This window comes from Daphnia carinata, chromosome 3 (assembly GCF_022539665.2).
Source record: "Daphnia carinata strain CSIRO-1 chromosome 3, CSIRO_AGI_Dcar_HiC_V3, whole genome shotgun sequence".
NCBI classification, from domain to species: Eukaryota; Metazoa; Arthropoda; class Branchiopoda; order Diplostraca; family Daphniidae; genus Daphnia; species Daphnia carinata.
The window spans coordinates 8631233-8659209 of NC_081333.1; the positions used below are offsets into that span (position 1 = coordinate 8631233).

Below are 27977 nucleotides of genomic sequence, written 5' to 3' on the forward strand. Positions count from 1 at the left end.
GGGGGGGCAAAGGCACCACCGTAAGCTTCTCTTCCTGCCTGGACTGGTGTCTGTGCGCTACAACAACTCAGCTGGTGTCTGCTAGCTCGTCCCTGCGAGCGGCCATGTTGGTTTTCTCGTTCTCAGTTGCTGTACACACACACACGCAGAACGCACGTCATTAACGACTAGCGAGTGATGGTGGTGGCGGTGGTGGTGGTCGTCCTCCTCCTCAGGTGCGCCTCCAGACAGCAGCAGTGAGCGAGAGACACTCTCAGTGTGTGTGTGTATGTGTACATGTGAGTGTTGTGTGTGTGAAAGTAGAAAGAAGTAGTGACAATCATAGAGACATAGAGCGAAAAGAAAATGGGACACACTACACAACAGCAAAAGAATCTACACAGTCAAGTTGAAAATACACGACAACCTTAATTGCAAGGGAATCAACAATTAGACACAGACGAGAAAGAGAGTGAAAAAAAGAGACAAGTGAAGCCTGTCTCACTTTTGCCGGGTCGTCGAGCTCGGCACAGAAACCCTTCATTCGAAATCGATTGGTCTCGTTGTCGTCGTTCAACAAACGTTCTGCACACACACACACACACGCTAATACAGTGCCCACCAGTGCAGTTCAGTTTGCCCCGGAATCGTGTAAAGTTCACTCTGTTTGTTCGTTGACTAATCTGGTTGGATTTCGCAAGTGTAGTTTTATGTCCATGTGTCGTCTAAGGGAAAAACCCTGAGAGCAAGAAGCGAGACAGTTGGCCTCGGGCGAGATTCGCCATTTTGGTCCCTTGATCTATACACCATCTATCCATTAGAGCCACCACGAAGATAATGATTCTCGAATGAGGCCGTCACACAGCGATCACAACCGACATCTCTATTGATCCCATCATCATCATTGTCTTCTTGCAGCAGTGTGTGCTCAATCGATAATCTTTTACAACTAAACAAAACAAAAGAAAAAAACGTTTTGTTTGTTTGTTCCCTGATTTGCTGTTCGACGAGATTGAGTGTCTCTTGTTTATCTTATTATTTTAATTTGTCGAGTCGGCGTCTAGAAAGTGGCAACACCGTTTTTGAGGTCGTCGTGAGCGTCGCTAGCTCCTCCGCCACTGCAGTGGTTGTAGTGTATTTTTGTGCCCGTTGTGCTAGTGACGTGCTGGCTCCTGCAATCCCTGTGATGCAGCATCGTCAGGATTGCTCTCGCAGACAAAAGACGGGCCTCGATTCAACTTCGAGGCTTTCATGGCTGCCTTGGGTGGAAGCTCGTTGTTGAGTGCTGCCGGTGTCGTTGGTGCTTCTGCCAGTTCTTCATCATCTTCGTCTGTGGCCGTGCATCCTTCGACGATTAGCGCATCAGTGTCTGCCGCCTTGTCGTCGTCACCTGCTGCCGCCCCCCTCAGCCGAGCCCAAGTGGTCGCTTCGCCCATGCCCGATCTCTCCCACTTGACCGAGGACGAACGGAGGATTATCGAATCTGTTCTCATGCGACAACGTCGCGAAGAGGAACAAGAAACTGAAATTGTCAGGTAAATTTGTTTTTAAATGATCAATGCATTCACAAATGTCGCCAATGCTTATTTTATAGCTATATTTTTTTCATGTTGTGTTGGGAAAACAAATATTGGATTAGGAAATGCGTAGAAATGAACGTGTTTACATTTAGAAGTCTGTCTTTATCAACGCAGGTATTGCGTATACAAGTGTGACGTTACTGATAAATTGGCTGTGTGGCACGGTAACTATCGACACCTATATGACATCACGTCATGTGAAACCCTGGATGAGTTTTCTGGTACACCGGCCTCCAAGGTTAACGTAATGGCCTAGCAACCTGAAAAAAAAAGAATGATTCACATCGAACAGCAACAATGTGTGTTGACGAAACAACCGATGTTGTTGCCTTGATGTTCATTACTGAACTGCTACTAAATTATGAGTTGGACATTTTTATGTTTCTTTTTTTTTTGCGTTTCTTTTTTGTTACTTGTTTTTTGAATACCAGTTGAAAAAGGATGGGAATTAGTTAATATGGGAACTAGCTTCCATTGCCCGTCTGTTAACGAGGAAAGCGGTACAGTTGCAAAGGGAAAATATGTGGCATCTTTCAACTGGCGGACGTTCCGTACAATCCGCCCTTCATTCCCTTTTTTCTTTTAAATTCGTGTATGTGTAGGAAGAGAGTACTGTGTGAAGAGCTGTGCACCAAAAACGAACATGGTGTCCCCCCCCCCTTCCCTTCTCCCCCGCACGGTGGATCAATAAGAAACCCCATGTCCGTTACACAAGGCCGGGAAGCTTTTGGACTCCTCCCCTTTCTTCCTTCTTCTTCGTTTCTATGTGCCATACAGCACAGCGACGACTCCAAAGCCATCTCTTCCTATAATCCCGGTGAAGACGACAAAAAGAAAGCCAATTTTTTTTTTCTTTTTATTTACATTATCATATTTTTTTTTGTGGAGGGGAGGTTGCACTGCCACACAGCTACCGACGACGCCTAGCCGGACTACTTTTTCATATCATCAGACGGTGGGCTTCGTCGTCGACTATATTCTCTCGCTAAGATAAATAAAGAAGTAAGGAACGATAGAAAAATTGATAAAACAAAATTTCGCGGTCACTTTGAGGGAAATAATCAAAAATAAAATGAGGGAGTACTCGATTTGTTGAGAACGGCTAGTCGTTACAGCAATATTAAAGAAAAATAATATTTATGATATCCTGTGAGCTGGTCGTCAATGGTGTTTTTTTTATACAGCATCGAAGGATCGTACTAAAAGGCATCTAGCGGCTGATAGAGGGAATACTCTGCGACTAGCAGGAGCGGTTGAACGTGTTGAACGCGCCCTGCGGTGCGCGTCGGATCGAGTGTGGGCGTTTATTGGAAACATACGAGAGAGAGAGAGAGAGAAAGAAAAGGAAAGAAGAAGAATATGAGCAAAAGCTTGTGGTTCGTTGCGTGGGTGTTTTTTTTTATCAAGTCGATTGACCTTTAGACATTTCCGTTTCTCCCCCTTACTCCTCCTCACGGCGCCACCCCGCAATTGCCACCCGAAGCTTGGGTCGTTTTCTTGTATTTCGTTCTATTCAATAACACACATAGACACACTGAGTGAGAGCTGTAACCGGAACGAGGCGGGAATGAATCTCCCCCTCCCCCAATTCTTCCGGTCGGATGATAGCGAAGAGAAGGGTATACAACTGGGATCCAAAAGAGATAACGTGTTGCACCAACGTTTTTGGATAGCAACTGGCCATCTTTCTTTTTTTTTTTTTTTAAATTAATAATCTGACCCTCTTTCGCAAACCATCTCACAAATTCGTGTGTTGCATTTGCCTCATGCAGAGCGACAATTGGGTGTGTGCACGCAACGATTTGAATTTTTATCATCATTCACGAGGTGCGCAAAAAAAAAAAAAACAAACTTGGGACCACGTTATTTAGCCCAGGGCCGAGGCTACTTATGGCACACACAAACAAAAAAGAATTGCTCCGATTTTTCGTTTTCAGCTGTCTGTTTTGATGTTTGCCACTGGACTTTGTGTGCGTTTCCATATCTAGTAGGAGAAAGACCCGAGGACCGAGAAAGGCAGTCATCCATCGATCCGTCACTATGAAGGGGATGGGATAGAGTCCGCAGGGGGAGTTTTCAGTGGGGGTTGACGGGTGGAAACATTACCAGAGCGGTCCCGTGTAACTCGTGAGTGTAACGAACCTAACGATGTTTCAGGTTGGGAGCTGCGCTAGATGGATCTAGCACCGCTAGCCCAAACTTCCTCTCTAATTCTCTCTATTTCTTCGTATGACAGCAGAAGGTTTTTGATGGTCTTCTTGGCCTCCCCCCGTACGTCCACCTAGTTTATTATTCCGGTAGTAAAGACAGTGTAACAATTGTGTCCATACATTATTCGAAAAGAATAACTAAGAAAGAAAAAGAAAACAAAAGAAGTCAGTATCCATTTTTTTTTGTTGTTGTTTGCCAATCAATTTTTCAGACGACAAGCGGACGAAGTGCTCCTGCTGGAGACGGCCATACGACAGCGAAGTGAACAACAGCGGAAGGCCGGCGCCGAGTTGGACGCTACCTGCCAGCTCTGCCTCAAGACCAAGTTCGCCGACGGATTGGGACACGCCTGCCATTACTGCAACGTCCGTTGCTGCGCCCGCTGCGGAGGCAAAGTCGCTCTCCGATCCTCAAAGGTACAGTCTCAAAACGTGTTACGCTCTACGTTGTCTCTGTTTGTTTTTTTTTTACGGCAGGCAAGACGAGGCTTTATATTTTCTGTACCGTACTCTGCTTCATCTTTATTTGCTCATTTGCTTCACCTATGCATACAAATCTGGGTCGATTTTCTTCTTTTTCTCTCTCCTCGTTTCGTTTTTTGCTGCACACGTCAAAGGTTAGGTTCATTTCGCGTGTCACTTCCGTCACATCGTGTTGCACTTTTTTTTTTTTTTGGCTGCAGACGAGATATAAGAAAGAAAAATGGCCGACTTGGTTCTTCTTTTCTTTTTTGATTTCGTTATTCGTGACGCTCGATTTGTTTTTTTTGGGGGGGAGGGGGTAGTTTGTGTGTATTCTGAATGTTCTTTTTCATCTTCTTGGGTTTCTTGATTTTTAAGTGTGGGCCGCTAGCAGACGAAAATCGTTTTCTGTATCTCTTGTTCCTTTTCGACCATTGACAGATTGCATTTGCATCTTTTTCTCTTCTTTGATATCGTCATTTTTGATTTGATTTTGATTCATAGACAAACGGATTGCATGTCCTCTTCTTCTGATCCTTCTGCTTCTTCTTTTCTTCCGTTTTCTTCTTCCCTTCGGTTCTCTGTTTTGGTCATTCCAAAGTGCTACGTGTGTCGAGCACTGCCTTCTTCTCAAAAGCGTGACGTCATTTCTCTTGTCACCAACAACCATTGTGACTATAGTAACCGTTAACCCTTTTAGTGTCATTAAGCAATATTTGACCCTCTTCTTCTTCTTCTTCTGTTTCACCTACGGCCTCCCCATCGCAATCAAACACTTGGAACACGTGACATTGGAAATCAAACCCGAAAACTGCAGGTGATATGGGTGTGCATCTTGTGCCGGAAGAAACAGGAGCTAGTGGTTAAAACGGGTAAATGGATACTACCTAGCGTGCCGGGATCGATGCAACAACAGCAACAACAACAACAACAACAACAACAGTCTGGTTTCGGTAGTGTTGGCGGTGGTGTGTCGATCAACGACAAACGGCCACGACTCGAGAGGGCCGTCAGTTACGACAGGGAAAGTAGTAACGTTGGTGTCAGTGCTGGATTTGGACACCATCACAGGACTTCTTCCACTTCGTCTGTCGATCCATCTCCCGTTCTGCGAAGTGGTTCCAGTCTGGCTGGAGGGCAACCATCCAGTGCCCTGTACCAGAATCCACAGCAACAACAACAACAGCTGCAAACGCAACGAGGCCAACTTCAACGTTCCGGTAGTTTACAGAGTCATGGAACGAGTTCTTGGAGGAACAACGTTCCCCCTCACCAATTACCCTCCGATCTTATGGACAATTCTCCCGCTAGAGGTAAAAAGAAAAATATTTTTGCACGTTCCCATCTTCCTTTTTTTTTTTGTTCTCTTTAACTTCTTTGCTCGATGGTTCCCCACTTTTTTTTTTTTTAGTTTCGTCATCGTTTCTCTAGTGGACGATGTGTTTAATTGATGATATCAGCACACAGCTAGGGAACAGCTGATGGGGGAGGGGACGCTTTTTAGTATTCTATAGTATATAATACGGCCATTGTAATCTAGTAAGGCATCAGCGTCAGTAGCAATAGCTGGTAGTAGTCGTAGTAGTAGTAGTAGTTCAGCTCCATAAAAGAGGTCGGTGAGGGCCAACGTTCTATAGCGCGATTTTGTTGGCAACAATTTCAATAAAAAAAAAAAAAAAAACCTTTTCTACACACACACACACACACACACACACACACGTCACATCGATCCATTTCTTCTCGTGGTCCTCTTATATTATTTGTACCCTCAGCAGTCTTCCCTCCTCTGTCCTTGTCTCACAATCTCTTTCCTCCAAGAGTCCGATTGGATTAAAAACAGTCTCTTTATATGATGATGGTTAATACACTTTGTCGTCGTCGTCTTTGTAGTAGTCAAGAGGGCCCCGTAGACATGAACTAAGAGAGTGAGGTTGAAAACAAAAGAGAAAAAAAAAAAAAAAAAAAAAAAATGGGGCCACGATCGTTCAGGTTTTGTCACCGGCAAAACCGAATGACGCGAGTGGTTTTTCTTTTCTTCTTCTACGTCGGTCGAGGAGTAATAACCCGGCAGTTTGCCCGATGTATAAATCAACCTCTACGCAGAGAGAGAGGTGGGTTACGTTAAGGGTTTTTTCCATGGCTGGCAATGGGGTGGAGCGTTGAGCTGAACGGCTTTTATGTATTGATCCCGTATAATATGCGTCTCTCTAAAGCAAAAAACAGCGAACCAAAGGCAAACCCGAGAGAGAAGGAAACCAACGTAAAGGTGTATGTACCTGTACAAAACTAGGCTCTTGGTTTAAAAAAAAAAAAAAAAAAAAGAAATCCTTCTTTTTTTTCATTTAAAAATCTATAGATAAATCGGTCTCTTACGTGTATGCTATTGGGTCTTCCCATATCGTCTAGTTATCTTTATCCTAGCCGGGAAAGAATTCAATTAAACGAAAACATTTTCCTTTTTTTCTCCGTCAAACAAGCGAAGACAGCAGACGAGAGGGATGCAAAATCGGATGTGTCAAGATGAGTAACGTTGATCCGCATAGGCGACTGAATTTTTCCCAACGTGTTTGATACGTATCTTTCGTCAACCCCCCCCCCCCCCCCTCTTTTTTTTTTTTATTTCCTCCTCATGTCGGAAACAAAAGAAAAAAAAACAACAAACAAGCGGAACAAAAAAGAAACTTTTGTATAAGAAAAGCGATGGAATAAGCAAAGAAGGCGATTGGCCCAAGACGACGCTGTCGTTCAGCCTTGAAACCAACCGACACACACACACACACGACGATATTGATTGGCGTATCGATCAGCTTTGCCTCTGGGCTGCCGGGACTGTGTGTGTGTGTGTATTTTCGCGTTACTAGGCAGCTAGAACAGCACGAACCTCCCGCCCACCTCTTTTTTTCTCCCCTCTCCCTGTCTTTTTTTTTTTTTTTTTTTTACCTTTTTCTTCTGTTGGGTCGTTGTCCAACTCTTCGTCCGGTCGAGTAGCGAGGAGGCCATTCTTTTGAGGCCTCCTATATCCACTTATTGTATGTAACGTATATATATATATAAATACGGTGATTGAGAGCGAGTGCTATCCTCTTTTCAGCCATCGTTCGACAAAGGAAAAAGATCGTTCGTGTTGAAGCAAGAGGCCAAAAAGCGGAGTCAGATAATGGAGCAGAAGAAACAAGTTGCGCCAACAGAGTTGCATCATTTTATATATATATATATATATATAAAGAGAGAGAGAGAGAGAGAGGCCCACACGGTTGTACTGCAGTCGTCTCTTTTCTTTTCTCTCTTGTGTCTTCTCTCTCTTTTTTTTTTTTTTTTTTTTTTTTTGCAAAGTCTTTTCTTTCTCAACCTGCGAGAAAGGACTGACGGGGGAGGGCGAAGGTGATTGTGTGTTCTGATCTCTTTATTTGCTCACTCTCTTTCGTCTCCAATAGCAGCAGCGATAGTTCTCCTTTCATCATCTTCAATTCTCCGTTTCTTTATACGGGATCTTAAGAAAGATGGCAAGGAAAGTATAGCGCTCTAAGTTGTAACGTGGTATCCTAGTGAACCAGACTGCGGCAAGTCCAGGCCTTGCTCGCTTTGCCCTACCGCACTCAATGGGCTGGAAAGCCTTTTCATCATCCGAGACCGCTGCGAATAATGATTCCAGCCTCGGCTCTGTGCATAAGGAACATGTTCTTATATACCATCCGTTTTTAGTTCCATTGTAGCTAAACCGTTCGGGGAAGGGATGTAGGGCACCGATCAAACGTGATTTTCACCTCATACATCGATGACTGATGATAATTTTCTTCTCCCCCTTTTTTTTTTTTTCAAAAATTGAATTTGTTTTGTTCCCTTTTTTTCGTGCGTGTTGAAGGAGGCGGTGGACCGGTAGGCAGCGGAGGCGTAGCGGAGTACGGAAATTTGCCACAGCAGCAGCAGCAACTGATTTATCCTTCTTCCGGAAGAGGTAGCAGCGTCCCTCTGACGGCCGGTATGGGCAGTAGTTCTGGCCAGCAACAGCAGCAGTTCCGACGCGGAGCCAGTAGTAGCTCGTGGTCGGACTACCATGGTGACAATTTTGACAAACCCAATCCGCAACAGCAACAGCAGTTTGTTCAGCAACAACAATTGAATTCAGTTCATCCGCGCTCCAATCAGTCATTAGTGAAAGTGCGCAGCAGTAGCTACGATCACGGTGACTACTACCAGGACGATTACGGTCGTGGCCAACGCAGCGACGCTGGCCAACGGCTAGGCGGAGGTGTTTCATCCGTCGAACGGAGCCTTCCGGTTCGTCCGCAACAGCAGCAACACTTGCGCCAGCAGCGACATCCGACCCATCAGCATCACAGCCACCACCATCATCATCACCACCGACAGCATCAATCGTCTTCCGAAGAGGAGCTTCGCTCCACGTCCGAGTGCACCAGCTGCGAGGATGTCGAAGTCGAGAGCGAATCCGTCAGCGAAAAAGGTAAGTCAACAGTTTTTTCGTTATGATCGTTCAAAATATCGTGAAGAATAAGGAATTTTTTTAGATTTTATGCTCGGAGTGATTTGCATATGCAAGAGGCCAAATATTAATCAAACATGTTTAGGAAATCCGTTTTTTTTTTTAAGGTGTCAGAAGGGAAGTCAGATTTGAATTTTGTGTCCGGTATTTGTTTGCAAGTGAGTTGTGATGTGCAAGTTAAGGAAATAAGTTGAACTCGAAAAAGGGATCGAGAAGACGAATACGGAAAAAAAGAAATCTATTCAAAAAATATTCCCAACGTGTGTGTCCCCCGTATCCAACCGATTGACTAGGTGAATTGGACACGGTCAACAGTGATCGTTCGTGGCCAGCCAATCAGCTGGCCGGCGGTCGCCACCACGGCGGCAAATTCAAACAAGCGGTGAGCCATTAAAATTACCCACCACCATAAATCGTCATCGTGTATTTTGTCCATTGCGTCTCTTTTCTTTAGTTTTTTATTTTTCTTTATTTATTATTCATTTTCATTTTCAATTTATTTTATTTTATTTTTTTTTAAGCGCCTTTTTTCTTTGGGTTTACGGTTTTTCAATTCATTTTCGTTTTCCGTAAAAGACCGGATTTTTTTTTTTTTTTTTTTTTTTTTTTTTGTTATCCATCAACATTTTCTATCCTTATTCGCAAAACCTGATAAACCGTCCACAAATCATCGCCACCCAAGAAATGTGAAAGCCACACCCGGGTGATCTCAATTGCAATCATCATCATCATCCCCCCTCCCCCCCCCCACAAAAAAAAAGATAATTATCACAATAATCACACAACGCAGAACACATTTAGAAATGACTTCCCCCCACTCTTTTTTTTTCCTCACATTTTTTATTTTTATTTACTCGCATTCTTTTTTTTTTGTACATTTTTTTTTATTTCTTCTCCATTTTTGCTCGTTGTCTATGTATTATACGTTGTGTGTGTGTGTGTTTTCTCTCTCTGTCTCTCTCGCTCTTTCTCTTTTAATACTCTACTACTACTACTATTGCGCGCGCGCTGGGGGCTGGCACACAACATCTATACATCGCTGTGTTTTTGGCTGACTGCCTTTTTGTGTGTGTGTGCGTGTGTGTCGCTATATCATATTATCTTTTTCCCTTTTTTCTCTCTCTCTCTCTCATTCGGTGTGTGTGTGTGTGTGTGTGTGTGTGTGTGTGTGTGTGTGTGTGTGTGTGTGCGAATTTTGTCTTGGATTTCGTCATCTACACGGAACGGAGTTGCCCCAATCGCATAGAACAACAACAACACTTTCTCCCCGTCTTTCGCTAGGGGGGGAAAGAGGAGGTTGTTGTCATGCCATTCTTTTTTATTCGGTCCCCCCTCCCCCCTTTTTTTTCACAACTTGTCCCCAATCTTTCACGCGAGATCCGTGAGCCACACATTCGGTGGGAGCAATCGCTTGAAGGGGCAGCAAAAAAACTCGTGCAATAGATCGATATATAGATGGAGCTACTATAGGGCCTCTCCTCAAAGGAGGACGAAAAGGGGGACGGTAGGAGGAAGAAGAAGACGAAGAAGAAGAAGAAGAAGAAGAAGAAAGAAAGTAGGAGGAGGGTTTTTTCTTAGATGACAGCCCAGCTAGCGACTCTTTGATGACAGCCTGCGAGTCATAGTCAGTAGTAGAGTGACTGTGGAGGAACGTGGCCGAAAGTATACGCGGATGAGGGCGTCATGGTGCTGTGCGTGTTGTTAGGATCCTGCCTCATCAGCAGGAGCCGCTCAATTGTTTGGCCGTCCACTGAAAAAGATCTTCCATTGGTGTAGCGAATTTTCATTCTGTTATTTTTCTCGTTTCATTTGCTTTAATTTGGCCTTCCACATTTTCGAAAAGTGTCGAAAGGGCGCGTGATTGTGGCACCACGAATGGGTCATTCGAAACAATCGGTGTGGTGCTGCCATGTGTGTCCGTTTGGAGAGAGAAAATGGCATCGAATTATCATGTTTCTGCGTATAAATAATAGTTATTGTTAAAAAATATTAGCCGTGTACATAGTGTTATCGAAATACGAACCCGAAAAACCCATACGGTAGGCCTTACGTGTTACACTTAGAGAGGTCCCTGAGACCGCGGCCGTACGACACCGTCGCAACGATGATCAGCCGGAGTAGCAGCACGAGCGCAGCGCCGGACGCAGACGAAAGAGGATACATGAGAAATAGTGGAAGGGACCAATACAGCATGTACCGAGGCGGAGGAGGAGGAGGAAGTGTTGGCAGACTAGGAGTAGGCGGAGGAGGAACAAGGGCGGCCGAAGTGGCGGCGGCAGCGGCGGATTGTTCGGCTCAGCGGAGGAATTTCTTCCAGCAACGGGGACAAGAGAGACGCCTACCGGACGCCCCTTCCGACGGCGTTATCCGGAGTGCCTCGTTACAACATCACCCGTCGATGTCGTCATCGTCTTCGATGATGGCCGTGTCGGCCGCTGGAACGGCCACATTGTCATCGTCGACATCGGCCATTGGGACCAACCACATCCACAGCCAGCGCCAGTACCACAGTTTGAACCGGAGTATGAGTAGCAGTAGTGGCGGTTGCCTGGCCACCTTGCCGACCTCCTCTTCCAAATCGAACTTGGCCGCCAGCAACAACAACAACAACACGATCCGCCAACTGAAGAAAACTGTGCGTTTTGATGCTGACGATGAGCCAGCCGCTGCCACCACCCCTGCTGCGACTGCAAGTAGCAGTGCAGCTCTTCCGTCCAGGACGCTCAAGGCCAACGGCCTGATGAGATCCGAATCGTCGCTGCTGGCCAGCACGGCCGACGCCAGCTGGAAAGGCGACAACAAAACGTGGGATTGGCTCATGAAAGGTCACAACACGAACAGCGCTGACCATCGGCATCGGCATCACCATCAAGACTCTAGAGAATCCGCTGGTCGCGATTCTGGCGTCGAGACGCTAACGTCGGGCGAAGATGTCGTCGTCGTTTCTCCCCGCACCAGCAGCACCAAATATCCGACGTATGACCAACACAGACCCAAGGTAAAAATACAACTGCCACAGCTCCAATAAAAAAACAAAAACAAAACAAACAAACAAACAAACATCGATTCTCTCCACCCAGCCGAGTGGAACGCCCAATCGAATAGGGATTCTTCCCTTCGTGTATGTAATCTGGGTCCACCTCCCCCCCCCCCCCCCCCAAAAAAAAAAAAAAAAAAAGAATCAAATCTATCCTCGCTATCTATCCCGACACACGCACTATATAATCCTTGCAGTCTCCGGAAGTTGATGTTGTTAACGAGCGCGTATAATCGATTGCGTCCAGGGGAAAAAAAAATGGCAAACAAAAAAAACTGAAATGTCCGTGCTGACCACGCAGCCATTGCAGAGCCTTTACGCTAATTACATGCCTGCGTAATAAGAAGCAAGACTCTATTGCGTCAGTCTTTTGACCCTCCTTCGCTTGACTAGTAAATAACTGCGCTACTCGAGCGCAGTCGCTGCTGCCCATATTAAAAGCCTTATCACCAACAATTTCTGTTGTTGTGTGTGTGTGTGTGTGTTAGCTTATGTTTAATGCAGTAGTGGTTGTTCCTAGCAGTAGTAGTAGTAGTACTAGTAGTAGTAGTCGTGGTAGTAGTATTTGACCGGCCACTTCACAGTCACCGAAAGTGCTGTTGGAATGTGACTAGCTTCCAACTTTTTTTTCACACATGATAATATTAAAGAGTTCTGAAAAGAGATAAGAATAGGATTCATGACAAATTTTTTTTTTTTTTTTTTTTTTTTTTTTTTTTTTTTTTTAGATTTCTTTTTGTTTTGCGCGCGATCCAGATTTCCGTCCATCCGTCTTGGTGATGGATGACGTAAATCGCCTATCTTCACTCTCTTGTGTTCATGTGGCTGTACGAACATTGTCGCCACACTTAAAAACAACTTAGCCACCCTCCCCCCTTTTTTTTTTTCCTCAATGAGGTCATCGAATGAGATTTTCTTTTTTCTTTTATTGGGAAACTGTTTAGTAATAGAACAGTCGCCGTACTATTATCCCGCATTGCCGATAACGGGATTAGGCATCTATATACAAGATTTATTTTATTTTTTTTTTGCGCCACTATAACTTGCTGCCTTACGTGTCTAGCCAGCACTAAATGATACAAAACGAGAATAGGAGATGTCTGGATATCCTATTTTCATTTGAAGCCCATCGTGAGCTATGTCCTGTAGATTAGAATGGAGCCGGCCAAAAAAAAAGAAAGGGTGGGTGTGTCCGACGATTTGTTTCAACATTTCTTTTCTTCTTTTTTTTTCGATTGGGGAGGAGCACTAACTAATACTTTGGAGACGATAGTGGGAGGTGGGTTGAAAGATTCTTACAGCTGACGGATGATGAGTTCCGCTACTTTCTTTGTTCGTAGGTGCTGCGTGATGGAACGGAGAAGACTAAAAAGGGAGTTGAGGGGGGAAGGGAGAGGGGGTTAGGGGTGTGGTGCGGACCGAGAGACCCTACTTTACAGGAATAAAGAGATCGCAACGGTTGCCTCGCCGTGAATGGCCACAGTCTCTCTCTCTCTCTTAGGCATCTTGACTGTGTCCTTAGACTCTTCCTTTTTCCCTTCTTCTCTTTCGTCTTGATCTTTTCTCCAACAGCTCGTCTTTTTCCGTGTAGCTTTTGACTAGCAACGACGACAACGACATAAAAAAAAAAAAGGGAAAAAATATAAAATAAAATAAAAGTAGAAAGGATAGGGAAAAAAAGAAAAAAAAAGGGAGAAAAAAGAGTTCGGTCGAATACATCGCGTGAGTCTTCGAGTCCGCGCGCGCGCTGACAACGCTCTATAGATTTAGCTCTCTCGAATCGACGAGCGTGAGTGTTCTGGAATGAGGGGAAGGGAAGGGGATAGATGGATGAATGGTGGAAGAAGAAGAGGAGGGAAGATGTTTGGCATTTGCATATCGAGACGATACATCTGTGCAAAAGAGTAGAAATTTAAAAAAGACTAGAAAGAGAAGACTAGCAGCACACCATCAAATCTCTTATCTCTTTTTACTCGCCCTTTCCCCTCCCCTCTCTCTTTTTTTTTCTTTTTCTTCTCTTATGATACCTACCATCAGTAGGTAGTCTTACCTCCCTCTGCCCTTATTCTATCTCCCGATCGTACCGGAAAAAAAAAACGAGGCAACCGACCGACGTCAAACACAACAAACAAAAACAAACAGATAGTAGATGAATACGTTTATCTATAGAGACAAAAAAAAAAAAAAAAAACGAAGGAAAGACGCATGGAAATCATCGGGCTCAAGTGAAGCAAGAAAAGGCATCAGCAACAATAACAACAACAAAAAAAAACAAACAGAGAAGAACAACAAAAAACAACTTGGTCCGTCCGTTTCTTATTTCTTTATACAATACATAGACGCAGAGCCGAGCGAAACGAATGCTGATGGATGGTGTTTGGCCTACGAGTTGACTTGCATGTCGATGTGTGTGTATGCATTGCTACATCTAGACAACGCTTGCACGTTATGCTATTCGGCTCTCTTCAGCTCTTTTTTTTTTCCTCCTTCTTTATTGTATCGGCTCTTGGCCTTCCGCCGTACAGACATGGTTCCTGGCTCCTGGCCGCTCTACTTTATATGTATATATATATATATATAGATAGATTCTTCTTTTTTACCCCCCTTTTTTTTTCTAGCGACTTGTCTTTCGATATCAATAGACATCAATTGATATGATATGCTTCGCTATATGATTATCATCTCCTTCCTATTCTCTTCTCGTCTATGTTGTCATTTTTTATTTTTTAGTTTTTTTTTTGTTGTTGCCCGCTTCCGATCCCTAGCTAGAACTTCCTCTTTGCACACAACACTTACACGTCTAGTTCGTATCGAAGAGTATCACCACACATTGACCCACAGACAAGTGTACATGGAAACCGTTGCCTAGGAGACTTAACCATTGTAGAAAGAAAAGAAGAAGAGCTTCTTCTCGACCAGTAGCTCTCCTTCATATTTTTTTTTTTTGTTGTTGTTGGCTTCATCATCATCCCTCTTTGTGCTTTTACCCTGGTTTTTCCCATCCAACGCTTTATTATATTGCTCTTGTTTTGTCCGCGCACACAAGAATGGTACTGGATGCACGTCCGATCCGTCTATACACTTATATCCGCATCCCGAAACCTCATCCGATCAAAAAAAAAAACAAAACAAAACAAAACAAATGCAGAACACACGGGGAAATAAAAAAGAAAGAATGTGGAGAAAATAAAAGAAGAAGAAGAAGAACTCGGTTGCCGTTCAAAAAAAAAAAACAGTAGACGATGTTTATTAGTATAAAAGCTATGATATAAATTTGAAAATTTCAGCGCTTGCATTTCTCGTTTGAACCCAGTCAAAGAATTCATCCAACTTTGGAGGATTCACAGTTTTGCTCGCTCTTGTGGAATTTCTATTGTTGTTGTTGTTGTTGTTGAAAAGATTTCTGCGAAACGATTCGCATTTTAAACATTTTTTTTTTTTCCGCTACATTTTTCAGTATTTCAAAGTCATTATAATTTTTTTCTTGTTGTCAATCGTCTCCGGACGACCATGCAGTTCGAACAACAACAACAAAAGCAAAGTCTACGTTCAATTGATGGGCCGGAGATTAGATTTGGGCTGTCTGCTGTGTTGTGTTAGTGTACAGCTGATGTAACACGAAGTGATCCAGTGGCACATGGATACTTGGTGGAATAACTGTGTCTGCCATTTCGGAGATGTAGACGAGCAATCTTCTTCTTCTTCTTCTTTTTTTATTCGCCGCTTTCTCCATCAATGATTTTGGATCATTTCCTCCCCACATATTTCGGTGGTTGATCGCCTCCGTCGATCGAACTGCTGATGCGCTCGTGGGATTGCCCGTCCACGTTCGTTGATCCATCGATGACGGATGGCGCTGCAACATCGCTGTCCATCCATTGGCATTACCATTCGTCGTGATTTTTCACATTTCTTTTTATTTCGAAAAACAAAACAAGAAAAAAAAATGTCTATTTCTGTGTTGTTTTTGCCTTTTTCTTTTACGTTGAATATGTTGGGGTTGGGCCGTCCTTTTCCTTCGGGTTTGATTATTTTCTCACTTATTCTTCTGATTTTATTTGAGTTTTACGTTGACTTTTTTTTTTTTTCGTTTTGTTTTAACTTCTCCTCCGATGATGGGGTGTGTTCATTTGATGTCGTGTGTTGTCCTTGGATGACTTGCGATGATTGAACTGTCTGGTCTTGTGTGTTTGATCTCGGTCGCAACAACAACAGCATCAGCACCAACTGCAAAAGCAACAGCATCCGCCGGCGCCGCAACAGCAGCATCCAGTCACGTGGCAGCCGAACAGCGACGGCACCAAAATGATTGGCCGCATGATACTGATGAAAAACATGGCCGGCATAGGAGTGGGTGGAGGCGGCAGCGGAGGCGGCGGAGGCCCGTCAGGCGTTTCGGGCATCGGCAGTTCGGGCAATCCTTCATCGGCGTCCATCCTTGGCCTCAAGGTCGTCGGCGGCAAACGGGTCGACAGCGGCCGACTGGCCGCCATCGTCGAGAAGGTCAAGCGGGGCAGCGTTGCCGACACGATCGGCCACTTGCGGCCCGGTACGTGAAGCTTTTCCCCATTTATCCATTCACTTGACTCCATTCAGTTGCACTAAATGGAATCGAGTATGGACGTGGCAACAATGCGTGACGTGGGGTCTGTCCTATTGTTTGGCGTAGGTGACGAGGTGCTGGAATGGAACGGCTATCCGCTGCAAGGACGGACGTTTGAGGAAGTGTATGACATCATTTGCGAGTCGCGTTCCGATCACGAAGTGGAGATCATCGTCAGCCGACCCATCAGTGACGTTGGCCGCCCCAGTTCAATGGGAGCACAGTCAGGCGGGTCTGCCGGACCGGGTGGCCATCTCGGTCACCATCACACCGGCTACGGTTCGGCTTCCGGCTCGATAGTGGGTGTCGGAGGCGGTGGGGCCGGCAGTACACGCAGCGGCGGCAGTAAGGTCAGTAGCAGCCAAAGGGATCGGCCGGCCGTCACCGTCACGTCGCCCGCCTCTCCGGACACTCTCCACCCGTCCTGGGGCAAAGTTCAGGTGAAATTGTGGTACGACGCATCGACCCAGCAACTGTCGGCCACGATCGTTGGCGGTTTCGACCTTCCGCCTCGGCCCAACGGCGCCCTGCGCAATCCTTACGCCAAACTCTTCCTACTGCCTGATAAAAGGTATGAAGACGCGCTTGAGCGTCAATTTTTTTTTTTTTTTTTTTTTTTTTTTAAGACGTGGATCTTCATCAATTTTTTTTCTGTCGCATATCCATCGGATTATCGATTTCTTATCGACCGTCAATGAGCGCTCGCTTATTGATGATCGGCAAAGTCTGAAACGCATTTTTTTTTTTGTTTCGCCAACCTTGTTTTTGTTATGTGTCTCTGCCTGTGCTCTGCGGCCGTCGTATTTTATTGTTCCTCGCATCGTCACATCTGGATCGCTTTTTGGCGTCGTCTGTTGGTCGTCGTCGTAGTGAAAAGTCGAAGCGTCGCACGAGGGCCTTAGCGTCGACGCTTGAACCGCGCTGGAACCAGACCTTCCTCTACTCGCATCTGCGCCGCTCCGAGCTGCGCTCGCGCTTCCTGGAGATCACAGTCTGGGATAGCGATCGATTAGACACTGGACGCCTTATTGGAGAAGTACTTGCTCTTTTTTTTTTTTTTCCTGCACATTTTATTCCCTTTTATTTTCGCGCACCCTGAGAGCCATCCCTATCTGTCTTCAATCTGACATCGTCGGAATGAGGAAAAAAAAAAATGGGATGGAAAATGGAAATTCCTGCCACTGCGATTACTCAAAATCATCGATGAAAATGTCATTTTTTATTTATCTTTTTTTTTCTTCTCTCTTTTCTTTTCTTGACCGTGTCCAGGTGGTGATTGATCTTGGCGCTGCACCGCTGGACGGTGAAGCAGACTGGTACACGCTGACTTCGCACGAAGAATCCGTTCAAATTCTCGTAAGTCGTTCTACGGCGTCTTCTATAACAATCCAATTGAAGGCAGAATAATAATAAAGTTAGCGACCAATTATTGGCTTGTCCTTCGCCTCGAGTGTTGAAAACCTTTTGGACAATTACACTTCATCATTTTTTTTTTTTGTTTTTCTTTTAAATTATTGTTTACAATTTATTTATTTGTTTGTTTGTTTTTTTTTTTCTTACGATTCCCGCAGAGGCGGGCGGGATTGCAGATGTCCGAGTCGGCCACGTCGCCTGTAGGCTCTGTGGACCATTTGTCGCCGCCTTCGACCTCGTCGCGTCTCTCCGACTCGGAGCCCGACCCGTCGGATCCGGGCGACGGGGAGGAAGGCGGTGGCGGTGGAGGCGGTGGCAGCGGCGGAATGGGTGGCGGCCCACTTCTGCCTCCTTCACGTCACACCAGAGGAGCTCTTGAGCGCAGTGTCCGCAGTGACGGAGCCTCAGTCAGCAGCATGGGCAGCAGTTCCAGGTACATAGCTGCTGTTTACACACGCTACCTTTCACGCCACTAGTACCGCACACCGTTTCGTTGTTTACCCGTGTCCATATGATTGACGTCCTATGTTATCGCATTGGCACTTGTAAATTCACTCAAGTTTAGTTTACCGTCCATCTTTTTTTTTTTTTTTTAACCGGCACATTGATCCGTTTTTGTTTTTTTTCATTGATTTTCCGTGTGTGACATTGATCGCTCTTCGTTTGTTTTTTGATGACATTGTGAAACGTGTTTTTTTTTTTTCTGTTTGAAACAGTCCGCCTTTGGACAGTGACTACGCGGAACAGCGTCGGAGTCGGACCAGAACGGGCACCATCGTGGCCTCCGATGACAAATACCTTCGAGGTGGAGGACCCATTCTCGATCGGTCTCGACCTCGGTCTCATTCGGCAGCTCCGGATGAGATCGGTCACGATCGTGGCCGGCTCGAAAGGACTCCAAGCCAACGGGGCAGGCATGTCTTTCTTTTATTCACGATAGACGCGGAATAGGCGTAGATAAATTCAATTCACTGTCCCTAACATTTTGTGTTGTGTCAACAGTATCTTCCACGACCGAGCCAAGAGTCCACGCCGAGTCTCCGAACCGGGCCGTCGAAGTTTATCGCCGTCTGAAGAACGGTATAATTCAATTGAATTTCTTTGCCAACATTCCCCATTTATTATGGTCCTTCATCATCTACGTCGTCTTCCTCTCTTTTTTTTTTTTCTCTCCGTTTTCAATTTGAAAGGCGTATAACTCGTTCGATTTTCCAGTGTATTGCGGTCCTTTTTGTTTCTTTTGTTGCGACAATCATGCAGTAGGACAAGCGAAAATGAAATATGAGAATAGCGATGTAAATCGGTGGCCATTCAAATAGTCACAGTACGGCCTTCGTAGTAAAAACGGACGGAGGGGGGGAGGGAGGGAGGAAGTCGCAATAATTCGATTCTCCAGCTCGAGGAATTGCCATTCTTCTTATATTCGATTTGCGTTGCGTGCGATTCCCATCACTTTGTAGGTTGCCGGATGGGTCCGGTCGTGGTGGAATGTACGGCGGCTCCGGCATGCCAAGAATGACCTCACGTTCGGCGACGGCTACCCCAACAGGATCCCCGAAACGGCGGCATCTACCGCAAATCCCGTCAGCCCTCCAACAAACCTCTTTCGCCAGGGTCAGACAGGTACACTAATCTTTCTTATTGATATTTAAACACGTCACTTAAATGAAACGTTGTTCCTTTTTAATTCCTTCTTTCACTCGGATTGGATATTTGGACGCCAGGATGTGGAAGAAAGGGCGCGAATGCTCAAATTGCGAATGGGTCAAATTCCCAACTCTGCCTACTCCGTCGGCGGAGGTGGCGCAAGTGGTGGGGTCCGATCATGGAGGATGTACAGTGGCCACAGTGATAACGACTTGCCACCGCAACGTCACAGCGTCACAAGAGGTTCGTCGTCGGGCGGTCATTATTCCAGCAAAGGAAGCGGAATGAGCCGGACCAGCCGGTCTCTGTCGGGAGCCGGACCTGATGGTGGCAAGGTTCTCCTGTCACCGGACCGCGAGAGCAGAGAGAGGCCTGGACCTGAACGCGGTGGCGGCGGAAGTGGCAGCGGCGGTGCGGGAGGCGGCGACAGTGACGTCGAGAGCCTGGTCAGTTTCGTGAGTGGCACCAGTGCCTTATCCACCCAGTCTGAACGACCATCTGCATACGTCAAACGTGTCGGGTAAGTAAAACAGCCATTTTGTTTGTCTTTCTTTTTTAAATCCTTTATTAATAGGAAGTGATGTAATCATAATTGCAATAGTCGTTTGACCTACTCTAATTAATTGCCTATGAGGAAATGAAATGAATGGCGAAACAGAGACTGTAATCCAATTATTCCTCGTTTCCTCAGAAGAAAATCAATCGATAAATATTCTCAGAAAAAGATAAAAAGCCTGATACTTTCCTGCATATTTTAAGCTCCAGATTAATAGTTTCTTTTATGTTTTAAACCGTAATAAAGACTACGCTGGCAAACGGATGATGAACCGTAAAAGAAATAAAGGCTAAAAAGAAATCGAACTGATAATCGCCATAGAATATTTTTTAAACTCTCTATTAACTTTTGAATATGCTTTTTACATATCGATTTAGAAATTGGATTGCCATTAAAGATTTTCCGTTTTATTCTTTGATGCGCTTACAGACTGGCTTCAGGGTCACTCCTTTTCTATTTTTTCCCTTTCGATAGCTGTTATTCTTTCTTTGACCTATTCTTGTCTACTCTGTACAACGTGTTCCAAAAGAAAAGGGAAAAAAAAATCTTATTTCATCTTCATCGGTTTTTTTGGGACGGATTTCTCTCATTGCGTCACTATTGCGTCTATGTGTGTATAGAGAGCGCCGAGAGGAGATGCTGACGGGCGAGCTGAGGGATCGTGGAGGCCAGGAAGTCGGGCCAGCCAACAGCGACGGCGGTCGCAGCGGGAGCAGCTTCCGACGGAACCAATTAGGCCGCTCCCTATCGCAAAGTGACGTTCCGGTCACGGAAAAAAACGGTATACATTTAACTATCCATCCATCCGCATTCACATACACACACACACACACACACACATTGTATACACACACACACACACACACACACACCACGCATTCGGATACGTTTTTCTCCTTTTTCCACGATGCACGCACGCGCTCTTTATTGAAGGATTTCCTTCCCGTGTTGGCTGCTGCGCTTGTCTGTGTATCTCTTCCATTGGGCCCGGCCCATTGATCGGCTCGAGCTTCTTTTCTTCTTATTTTTCACATCTTCCACCCGTGGAAAGCCGATGCTGAATCTAAGCGGATATAGTCGACTGCCGTACAGACAGGGAAGAGAGAGAGAGAGAGAAAGAAAGTTGAAAAGAGAAGGAATGAAAAAGAAAGAAAAATGCCGACATGCAAGAGCCCATAAGCAACCGAGTCGACGTTGCATTTATACGGACAAAGCAGTTCTGTTCGTCGCCGTGACAAAGTCGCAATGGCACGTGTGTACCATCATCATCTGGCTCGCCATTTTGTTTGCAGTCTTGTCTTTTATTGCAATCCGCACTCTGTCTGCGAAAATTTTGTCCAGTCTTCGACAATTCCTGTTTAAGTGTTGTAATCTGGATGCGCTTTTCTTTTTATCGATAATTGTTTTGTAGACGGTAGCCTAAGTGACACGGCCTTGAATAGCAGCTTACTGGACTGCCAATTGCCCGATCGTACGTCGTCGTCTTGGCGACGAGGTGCTTCCTCATCGGCCTCCTCTTCCGGTGGGCTGGCGCACAGCAGCAGTGCGTCGCAACCGCAGCAACTCTACGCCAACAAATCGGAAAAAGGCGGCCTTTCGAAAAAGAGCAACTCCACGTCTCAATTGTCAGCCACAGGTCAGTTTGAAAAAAAAAAACAAGCTCATTTTTTTATTTATCCATCGTTGATTCAAATGAGGCGAAACCCAACCATAACACGCTTTTTAAGTTACATCTAATAAGAATAGAAGCATAATAGAGTATAATTGTAAACATTAGCAAGTAGTTAGATAAATTAACGATTTAAATTTCCAACTGCGTTTTATAAACAACAAAACAAAAATGGCTAAAATCCAAATGTTCCAACATCCGACCGATTTGTGCGGATGAATATTTTTTTCTTCTTCTTGGGGTGGGGCTCAAACCGGAATGTACTATTCGTTGCCGGTACTTCAGGTCGGAAGCGCAAAATGGGCTTCGGTCGGAAGGACAAAAACGCCTTCAGCGTCCACCGGTCGGAAGAGGTGATGCCCAGCACTCTGCGTCACCTGGTGAGGCAGAGCAGCAGTTTGAGCAGCAACGAGGGCTTGGGCGATGGCGAAGCGGGTGAAATGATGATGAGAGGGACCGAACGAAGTAGCAGCAACAGCAAAACAGGAGGCAAAGGAGGTGGAAGCTCCTCCAGTAATAAAGGAGGAGGTTCATCCAACTCCAACAGCAGGAAAACGTCGCCAAGCCCTCGACGAGGGCTCATGTCGGGCGCACCCTCCGTCGAGTCTGACGGCGACGGCTCACGTGATAAAGACGGGTAGGATTCCAAGCTAACAACAGCTAAAAAACAAACAACACACAATTGTTTTCTCTCCCTGACCCACCGCCAAACCCACCCGTACTCTACCAACAGAACAACAACAACAACCAACCTACTGTATCATATTTACTGACAGTATTGTTTTTACAACCACCAAAAAAAACCGGACGTGACCTTTTATATAGCCAGGGCCGTGCATTACATTTTGCTGTGGCCGTAACTATTGCGGGAAATAGAGCCCACAAGAAACTATACTAACTTCTCAGCTCCCAGAAAGAAAAAAAAAAAAAACGAAGCCAAACACTTGAAATTGCATCAAGGACTATTGAACGAACAAAAAAAATAGTATACATACCTTGTGACTCGACAGACCATTACTAACTACTACCACTATTACCCTCCCGAAGGCATCCAAGCTAATATCAACCAGACGCCCTTTATATATATATATATATATATTTATTTTATTTTTATCAAACGGAGTTCGCGCTAATTGAACTCTACTAGATGTTAAGGCCCGAGTAGACTTGATGTGTACGGTCGATGTGTTTGATGCACTGCTAATGGCTTTTCATTTTCTCCACTACAACACGCGAAAAGAAAAAAAAGAAGTATCTCGCCTTACCCACCTTACACTTTCTCTTAGTTGGACTGACGCAAACAAAACCGTCCAGCGCACTTGATAGATTTTAAGCTTCGTGTAGAGAAAAATACCAATTGGGGGGATGCGACTCATCGTAGAACCTCACTTTAAGCGTCGTTAATATTATTCTAGGCTATTATATGTATATTTTTGTTTAATTCTGTATCATAGCTAAACTTCTAATTGATTTGATTGTAATTCTTAAGGCTTTGGTCCCACTTTGCTGTAGACTCGCTCATTTTCCTAGGCTAGTGTTGTGTATTGTTGTAGGTTTTGTGTGTCTGTATATTAGTCACTTGCAAAACAAGCGCTGTATACACCAATGCACTGGAACAAGCCGACGTGATAATAACCGGCCCTCTATTGAAACTTAGCTATTTGTAGTTAAATAATTGAATACTGATCGGCATCCAGCACCTAATGGTCACAACAGGACTGTGACCATAAGACGCTGTAGTTTTGGTTTTTCATTATTTTTACTTGCCATAAATTCACGTATATGTCCGTATGTGTTTGTCTGTAATTTGTCTTCCAATTTCGTTGGTTTCAAACAAAATTAATACTAGAACCTCCTGGGCGCTCCTTGAACTGCCCAATTCAAACAAAAGTCTCTTTAAAAAAGAAAAAAAAACCTTTTCATGGGAGGGATCGTGGAGGGAGTAAACATGGCTGATTGGCCATTCCATTCAAGGGAGACGCATAGAAATGTATTGATAAGTTTCATTGAATGAGAAAAGCAAAAGCAAAGCAAACAAGAAAACAGTACGTTACACAGACTGAGAAGCAGTATAATGACTGTCCTACTCTGCTCTCTCTATATATTCCCGCCTCCACCAACCACCCTACACCCTTGGTCCGCTATCCCTCTGCCGCAAAACAACACGGGCCGGCCGATAGAGAGCGGAATGATGCGCAAGAGAAGCAGCAGCGGAAGCAGCGGCAGCAGCAGCCGCGTCCAGCGCAGCCAAGAAGTCATGCCTCTGCATCCGCAGCACAATTACCCGTACCACCAACAGCAACAACATCCGTCGCAGCAGCAGCATCACGCACAGCAACAGCAGCCGCTTTACCCGCCACAGGTGATGCACCACGGCGGGCCGGGTGGCGCGGTCGCAGCGGCCGGACGATTGGTCCGACAGACCTCAAGAGACTCCAACGACGGTAGCCTACACAGCGTCAGCTCTGAGAGCTCTTCGTAAGCAGTTGTCCTCAATCCCGATCTCAAATCCTGAAACTCTCTCTCTCTCTCTCTCTCTCTCTCTCTCTCTCTCTCTCTCGCTATCTCTTTTTTTCTCTGTCTTATCTCTTTCTCCCGTGCTGAATAATTTCTTTCAAAAATAATAATAACATCTGGAACGCAACACACAATAAGCGCATCCGCTCAGAGATGATCTTGTTATATAGAAAAACACCATACCCCCCAGGTCTGCTATTTCTTCTTCTCCTTCCTTTCATCACTTGGCTATCTCTTTCATTTTCCCGACATTCAATCAAATAAAAGCTGGACGCAGAACAAAGCAAAGCTTAGAATAGAAGCTCGTTATTGACCCAGACATTCACACGAGTTCCGAGTTGGGCTTTTTTTTCTTAGCCTTCTTTTACATCTTTTCCTTCTCTCTCTGGCTTACTCCTCCCTTTTTTTTTCTTGTTTACTAAGAGACTAGAACTTGGATGTTTCACGAGTCCACGCAGTACTTACCTAAACTTAGCTTTGGGTATCCAATGGGAAAGTAAACGTTAAATATGTTCAAAGGGAATCCGAAAGCCGAAGAAGACGAATAGGTTGGTCACGGCCGTTGGCTGGGATATGACCGCAAATGCATCAAGAACTTCTTAAGTCATTTTACCAAACTTTTCAATTCTTTCCGTCTTTTTAGAACCGGTTTTTTTTTTCTTGCTTTCGTCTCACGGGGAGGGAAGCTACCACAGGAAACGCGTTCAATTCATTTCGTGAGGTTTCTGACCTACTGAAAGAATCCCTCAAGACCCTTCTGCTTCTTCGTATCAAATAACTTCGAAACCGCCAGAATTCCCTTCGTTGACAAATAGCCAAAAAAATTTCTTTCAGGGCATAGTCCACTCTATTGCAACTCCGGATGAGCGGACCGCTGTATGTGTGTGTGTATGTATGTGTCTGTGTGCGTGTGTGTATACGTCTAGGCTTTATGTAACTACCCAGAGCTTTTCCCTATTTCCTCCCTTCCACCGTTTTTTCTGTCCTCCGCCTTGTTGATTGTGTTTTCTTTTCATTTTTCAACGCTAGCTTGGTCCATTTTTGGGAAACTCGTTTTTTTTTAAATTTAATTTCTATTTTCAGCTTTCATTTTTTTCCCCTCCTTTTTGGCATGCTGCTTCCATTTGTCTCTCTTTCTCTCTCGTTTCTTTCGTAGTTCGTTTTCCAACCGACCGTTACGGGCTTGCTCGTTGAAAACGTAAGAACGTGAATCGTTCCATCTCTCTTCTCATTCAAACCGGGGGGGGGGGGGGGGGGGGGGGGGGGGGGGTAGACGCGGCACTAGAAATCCAGACGATCGAACGGACTTTGACAGCTTTACAGACAGACTACTACTACTACTATATTACTACACTCACTCTACGACGACTATTGAACGTTTTTTCCATACACACTCTCCTCCATCCACTCTTCTTATTTTTTCCTTTCTATCCTTCCTTTTCTATATCGGTGTCTTCATTTTTAACCGACGGGAACAACTTTATCTTCGTGCCCGTCATTTGAAGAGAATTTAAAGACTAATCGTCTGCCCTATTTTTATTTCTTTGTTTTTTATTTTTCTTGGGGACACAAATGCGGATCGTGTGTCGTTGTTCAACGTGAACAAAAAAATAAATGTGACGACAATGACAAATAACACATCATCCATCCACTAAAACAACAAAAAAGATGGGTGGGCTTAGCTCGGCTAACGGCCGAAACGGCTGGAAGCGGACCACTGGCCGATTTCGTCGAAGGTTTAGGTCCCGGCCAGCTAGTTGGCCGGCAAGTTTTGGCCGCACCGGCCTTAGGTGATGTCCAACTCGCATTATGTGATCGCAAAGGGCGGCTGGAAGTCGAAGTCATCCGGGCGCGCGGTCTACAAGCCCGCACTGGGTCCAAACTGCTACCAGGTAAACATGGAAATAAGTTTACAAAAAAAAAATACCAAACAAAATCTTTTCATGTCTTTCTTTCAATATTTAATGTAGCTCCATATGTGAAAGTGTACCTGGTGAGCGGTAAACGTTGTCTAGCTAAAGCTAAAACAGCCACGGCTCGACGGACACTGGATCCGCTTTACCAACAGCAGCTTTCATTTAGTATTCTTTATCAAGGATGTGTTCTACAGGTACTGGACCACCTAATGCCCTTTTTTTATTTTAAAGATTCGTATAATCAATCTTCTTAACTGGCAATAGGTGACGGTGTGGGGTGATTACGGACGGATCGAGGGCCGTAAGGTGTTCATGGGCGTGGCTCAGATATTGCTGGACGATTTGGACTTGTCCAACATTGTCATCGGCTGGTACAAACTCTTCGGGACGGCGTCTTTAGTTAGTCTGCCGCCACCTTCATCACAGCCACAGCAGCAACAACAGCAACCTCAGCAATCGCAACAACAACAGCAACAGCAGCAGCAGCAACAACAGCAGCAGCACTTGCCGCGGCGAAGTTCACAACACAGCCTCGATTCCGTCGGTTGAAATTGTTGTGTCATTTCAGAGAAATGAAAGAACAAAGTCCCTGCCGAGCCACTCAGCCACATCCACCATCACCACACGTGTCCATCACACATCCACAGCAACACCTTAAACCTTGGCGTGTTCAAATGATTGTCGTTTCTTCCTTCCTCATCATCCCGCGATTCGATAGTTGTTGCTTTCCTTCCTCGTCCTATTCTCTCTTTCTCCTGTCGCCTCCCCACACAACTGTCGATTTCGTTTATTGAAGCAGCTCTCCTTCTTATTCAATTAGTCAAAGAAAAGAAAAAAGGAAATTACTAACTAATCACGCCTTACAGGTGGCGAAGCTGTCCAAGTCCGATTAAAGTTCTCTTTCATTTTGTCCGCTCCCTTCTCGCTAAAAGTCTCTTATTCTCGACTTTCGTTAGCCCCAATTGGGAGAAAGAAATTCAAAGAGAGTGAATACGAAGAAGAAAGGAAAGAAAAGAAAAAGCAAACATCGAACACCTCGTTCGATCCAGCATATTTGTGCAGTGGCATCAGGACAAATGGATTTAAAAAAGAAAATATTGAAGATCATTCCTAATCTGTGTTATTGATTGTGTTGTTCCATCTCGTTTGACAAAGCAAGTATACTATAAAATTAATCAACAATATCTCTCTCTAAATACCCTCCCCTCTCTAAAAACATAAATGAAAACAAAAAATCACAGAAAAAAAATATCCCCTTTATTTCTGTCCCCAACATCCTCCATGTCCTTTTTTTTTTCAAAAACTGTCGGTTGCGTGTCAAATGCATATCTCCCGGTCCTGTGTGCGAAGACGATTGAGCTCAACGCAGAACGGTTCATCCCCATTTTTCGATTCTGCGGCATTATTCCGGAACGAGTCCCATAATCTGTTCTCTGTTTTTTTCTTTGTTTTTTTCTTTGTTTTTTGCGATGGGACTCTCTTGCGTTTCCTACGTGCCGATTCATTGTCGGTTCATCGGTCTACGCTGATTTGTTATTTTCTCTCTTGTTTTTTCTTTTCCAATTTGATTTCTTCTTCGTGCTCGAATCTTTCATCATCCAATTTTCATATTTCTCTCTTGTTCTTCTATCTTCTTCATCCAGCCTCCACCATCCTCCTCCTGCCCCTCCTTTCATCCTTCGGCTCCTTATATTAAATATAATAAGACTTCAAAGATTTTAAACAAAATTAATAATAATTAACGGTCGTTGGCTGTTTGAACCAACTGATTTATTGCCCTTGCTTTATTTGCAATGCGGTTGTGATTTCTCATGTTGTAGTGGACATTACAGAGCATCAAGGTAAAATCATTTGTCTCGCCTTCTTCTCTTTATCCAAGAACCTATT

At 44.8% G+C, this 27977-nt stretch overlaps 1 protein-coding gene across 3 annotated transcripts; it reads left to right on the plus strand.

Moving 5' to 3' along the window:
* The first annotated feature begins 29 nt into the window (after window positions 1–29).
* Window positions 30–27937, plus strand: LOC130685395 (regulating synaptic membrane exocytosis protein 2-like). Of its 3 annotated transcripts, none has more exons than XM_059494578.1 (20): window positions 30–1514; window positions 3982–4186; window positions 5049–5544; window positions 8094–8712; window positions 9048–9114; window positions 15985–16318; window positions 16439–16943; window positions 17243–17408; window positions 17642–17728; window positions 17944–18218; window positions 18502–18699; window positions 18788–18865; window positions 19246–19408; window positions 19510–19952; window positions 20609–20769; window positions 21400–21624; window positions 21943–22294; window positions 25843–26066; window positions 26145–26284; window positions 26355–27937. In XM_059494578.1, exons 1-20 carry the CDS (start codon window positions 1231–1233, stop codon window positions 26637–26639), a joined length of 5307 nt encoding a protein of 1768 aa, XP_059350561.1. In that variant the 5' UTR covers window positions 30–1230; the 3' UTR covers window positions 26640–27937. The 3 variants fall into 3 exon arrangements, with proteins under 3 accessions (XP_059350561.1, XP_057364665.1, XP_059350560.1); XM_057508682.2 differs by lacking the exon at window positions 9048–9114 and adding an exon at window positions 10796–11730 and having other exon boundaries at window positions 8094–8693; XM_059494577.1 differs by lacking the exons at window positions 9048–9114; window positions 21943–22294 and adding exons at window positions 10796–11730; window positions 23838–24135 and having other exon boundaries at window positions 8094–8693.
* The last annotated feature ends 40 nt before the right edge of the window (window positions 27938–27977 follow it).

Coding starts and splice junctions, on each gene's coding strand:
- LOC130685395 (XM_057508682.2), top strand. CDS start 1,231: ATGGCTGCCTTGGGTGGAAGCTCGTTGTTGAGTGCTGCCGGTGTCGTT. Junction 19,953..20,608: donor GCATACGTCAAACGTGTCGG/GTAAGTAAAACA, acceptor ATGTGTGTATAG/AGAGCGCCGAGAGGAGATGC. Junction 26,067..26,144: donor TGGGTCCAAACTGCTACCAG/GTAAACATGGAA, acceptor TATTTAATGTAG/CTCCATATGTGAAAGTGTAC.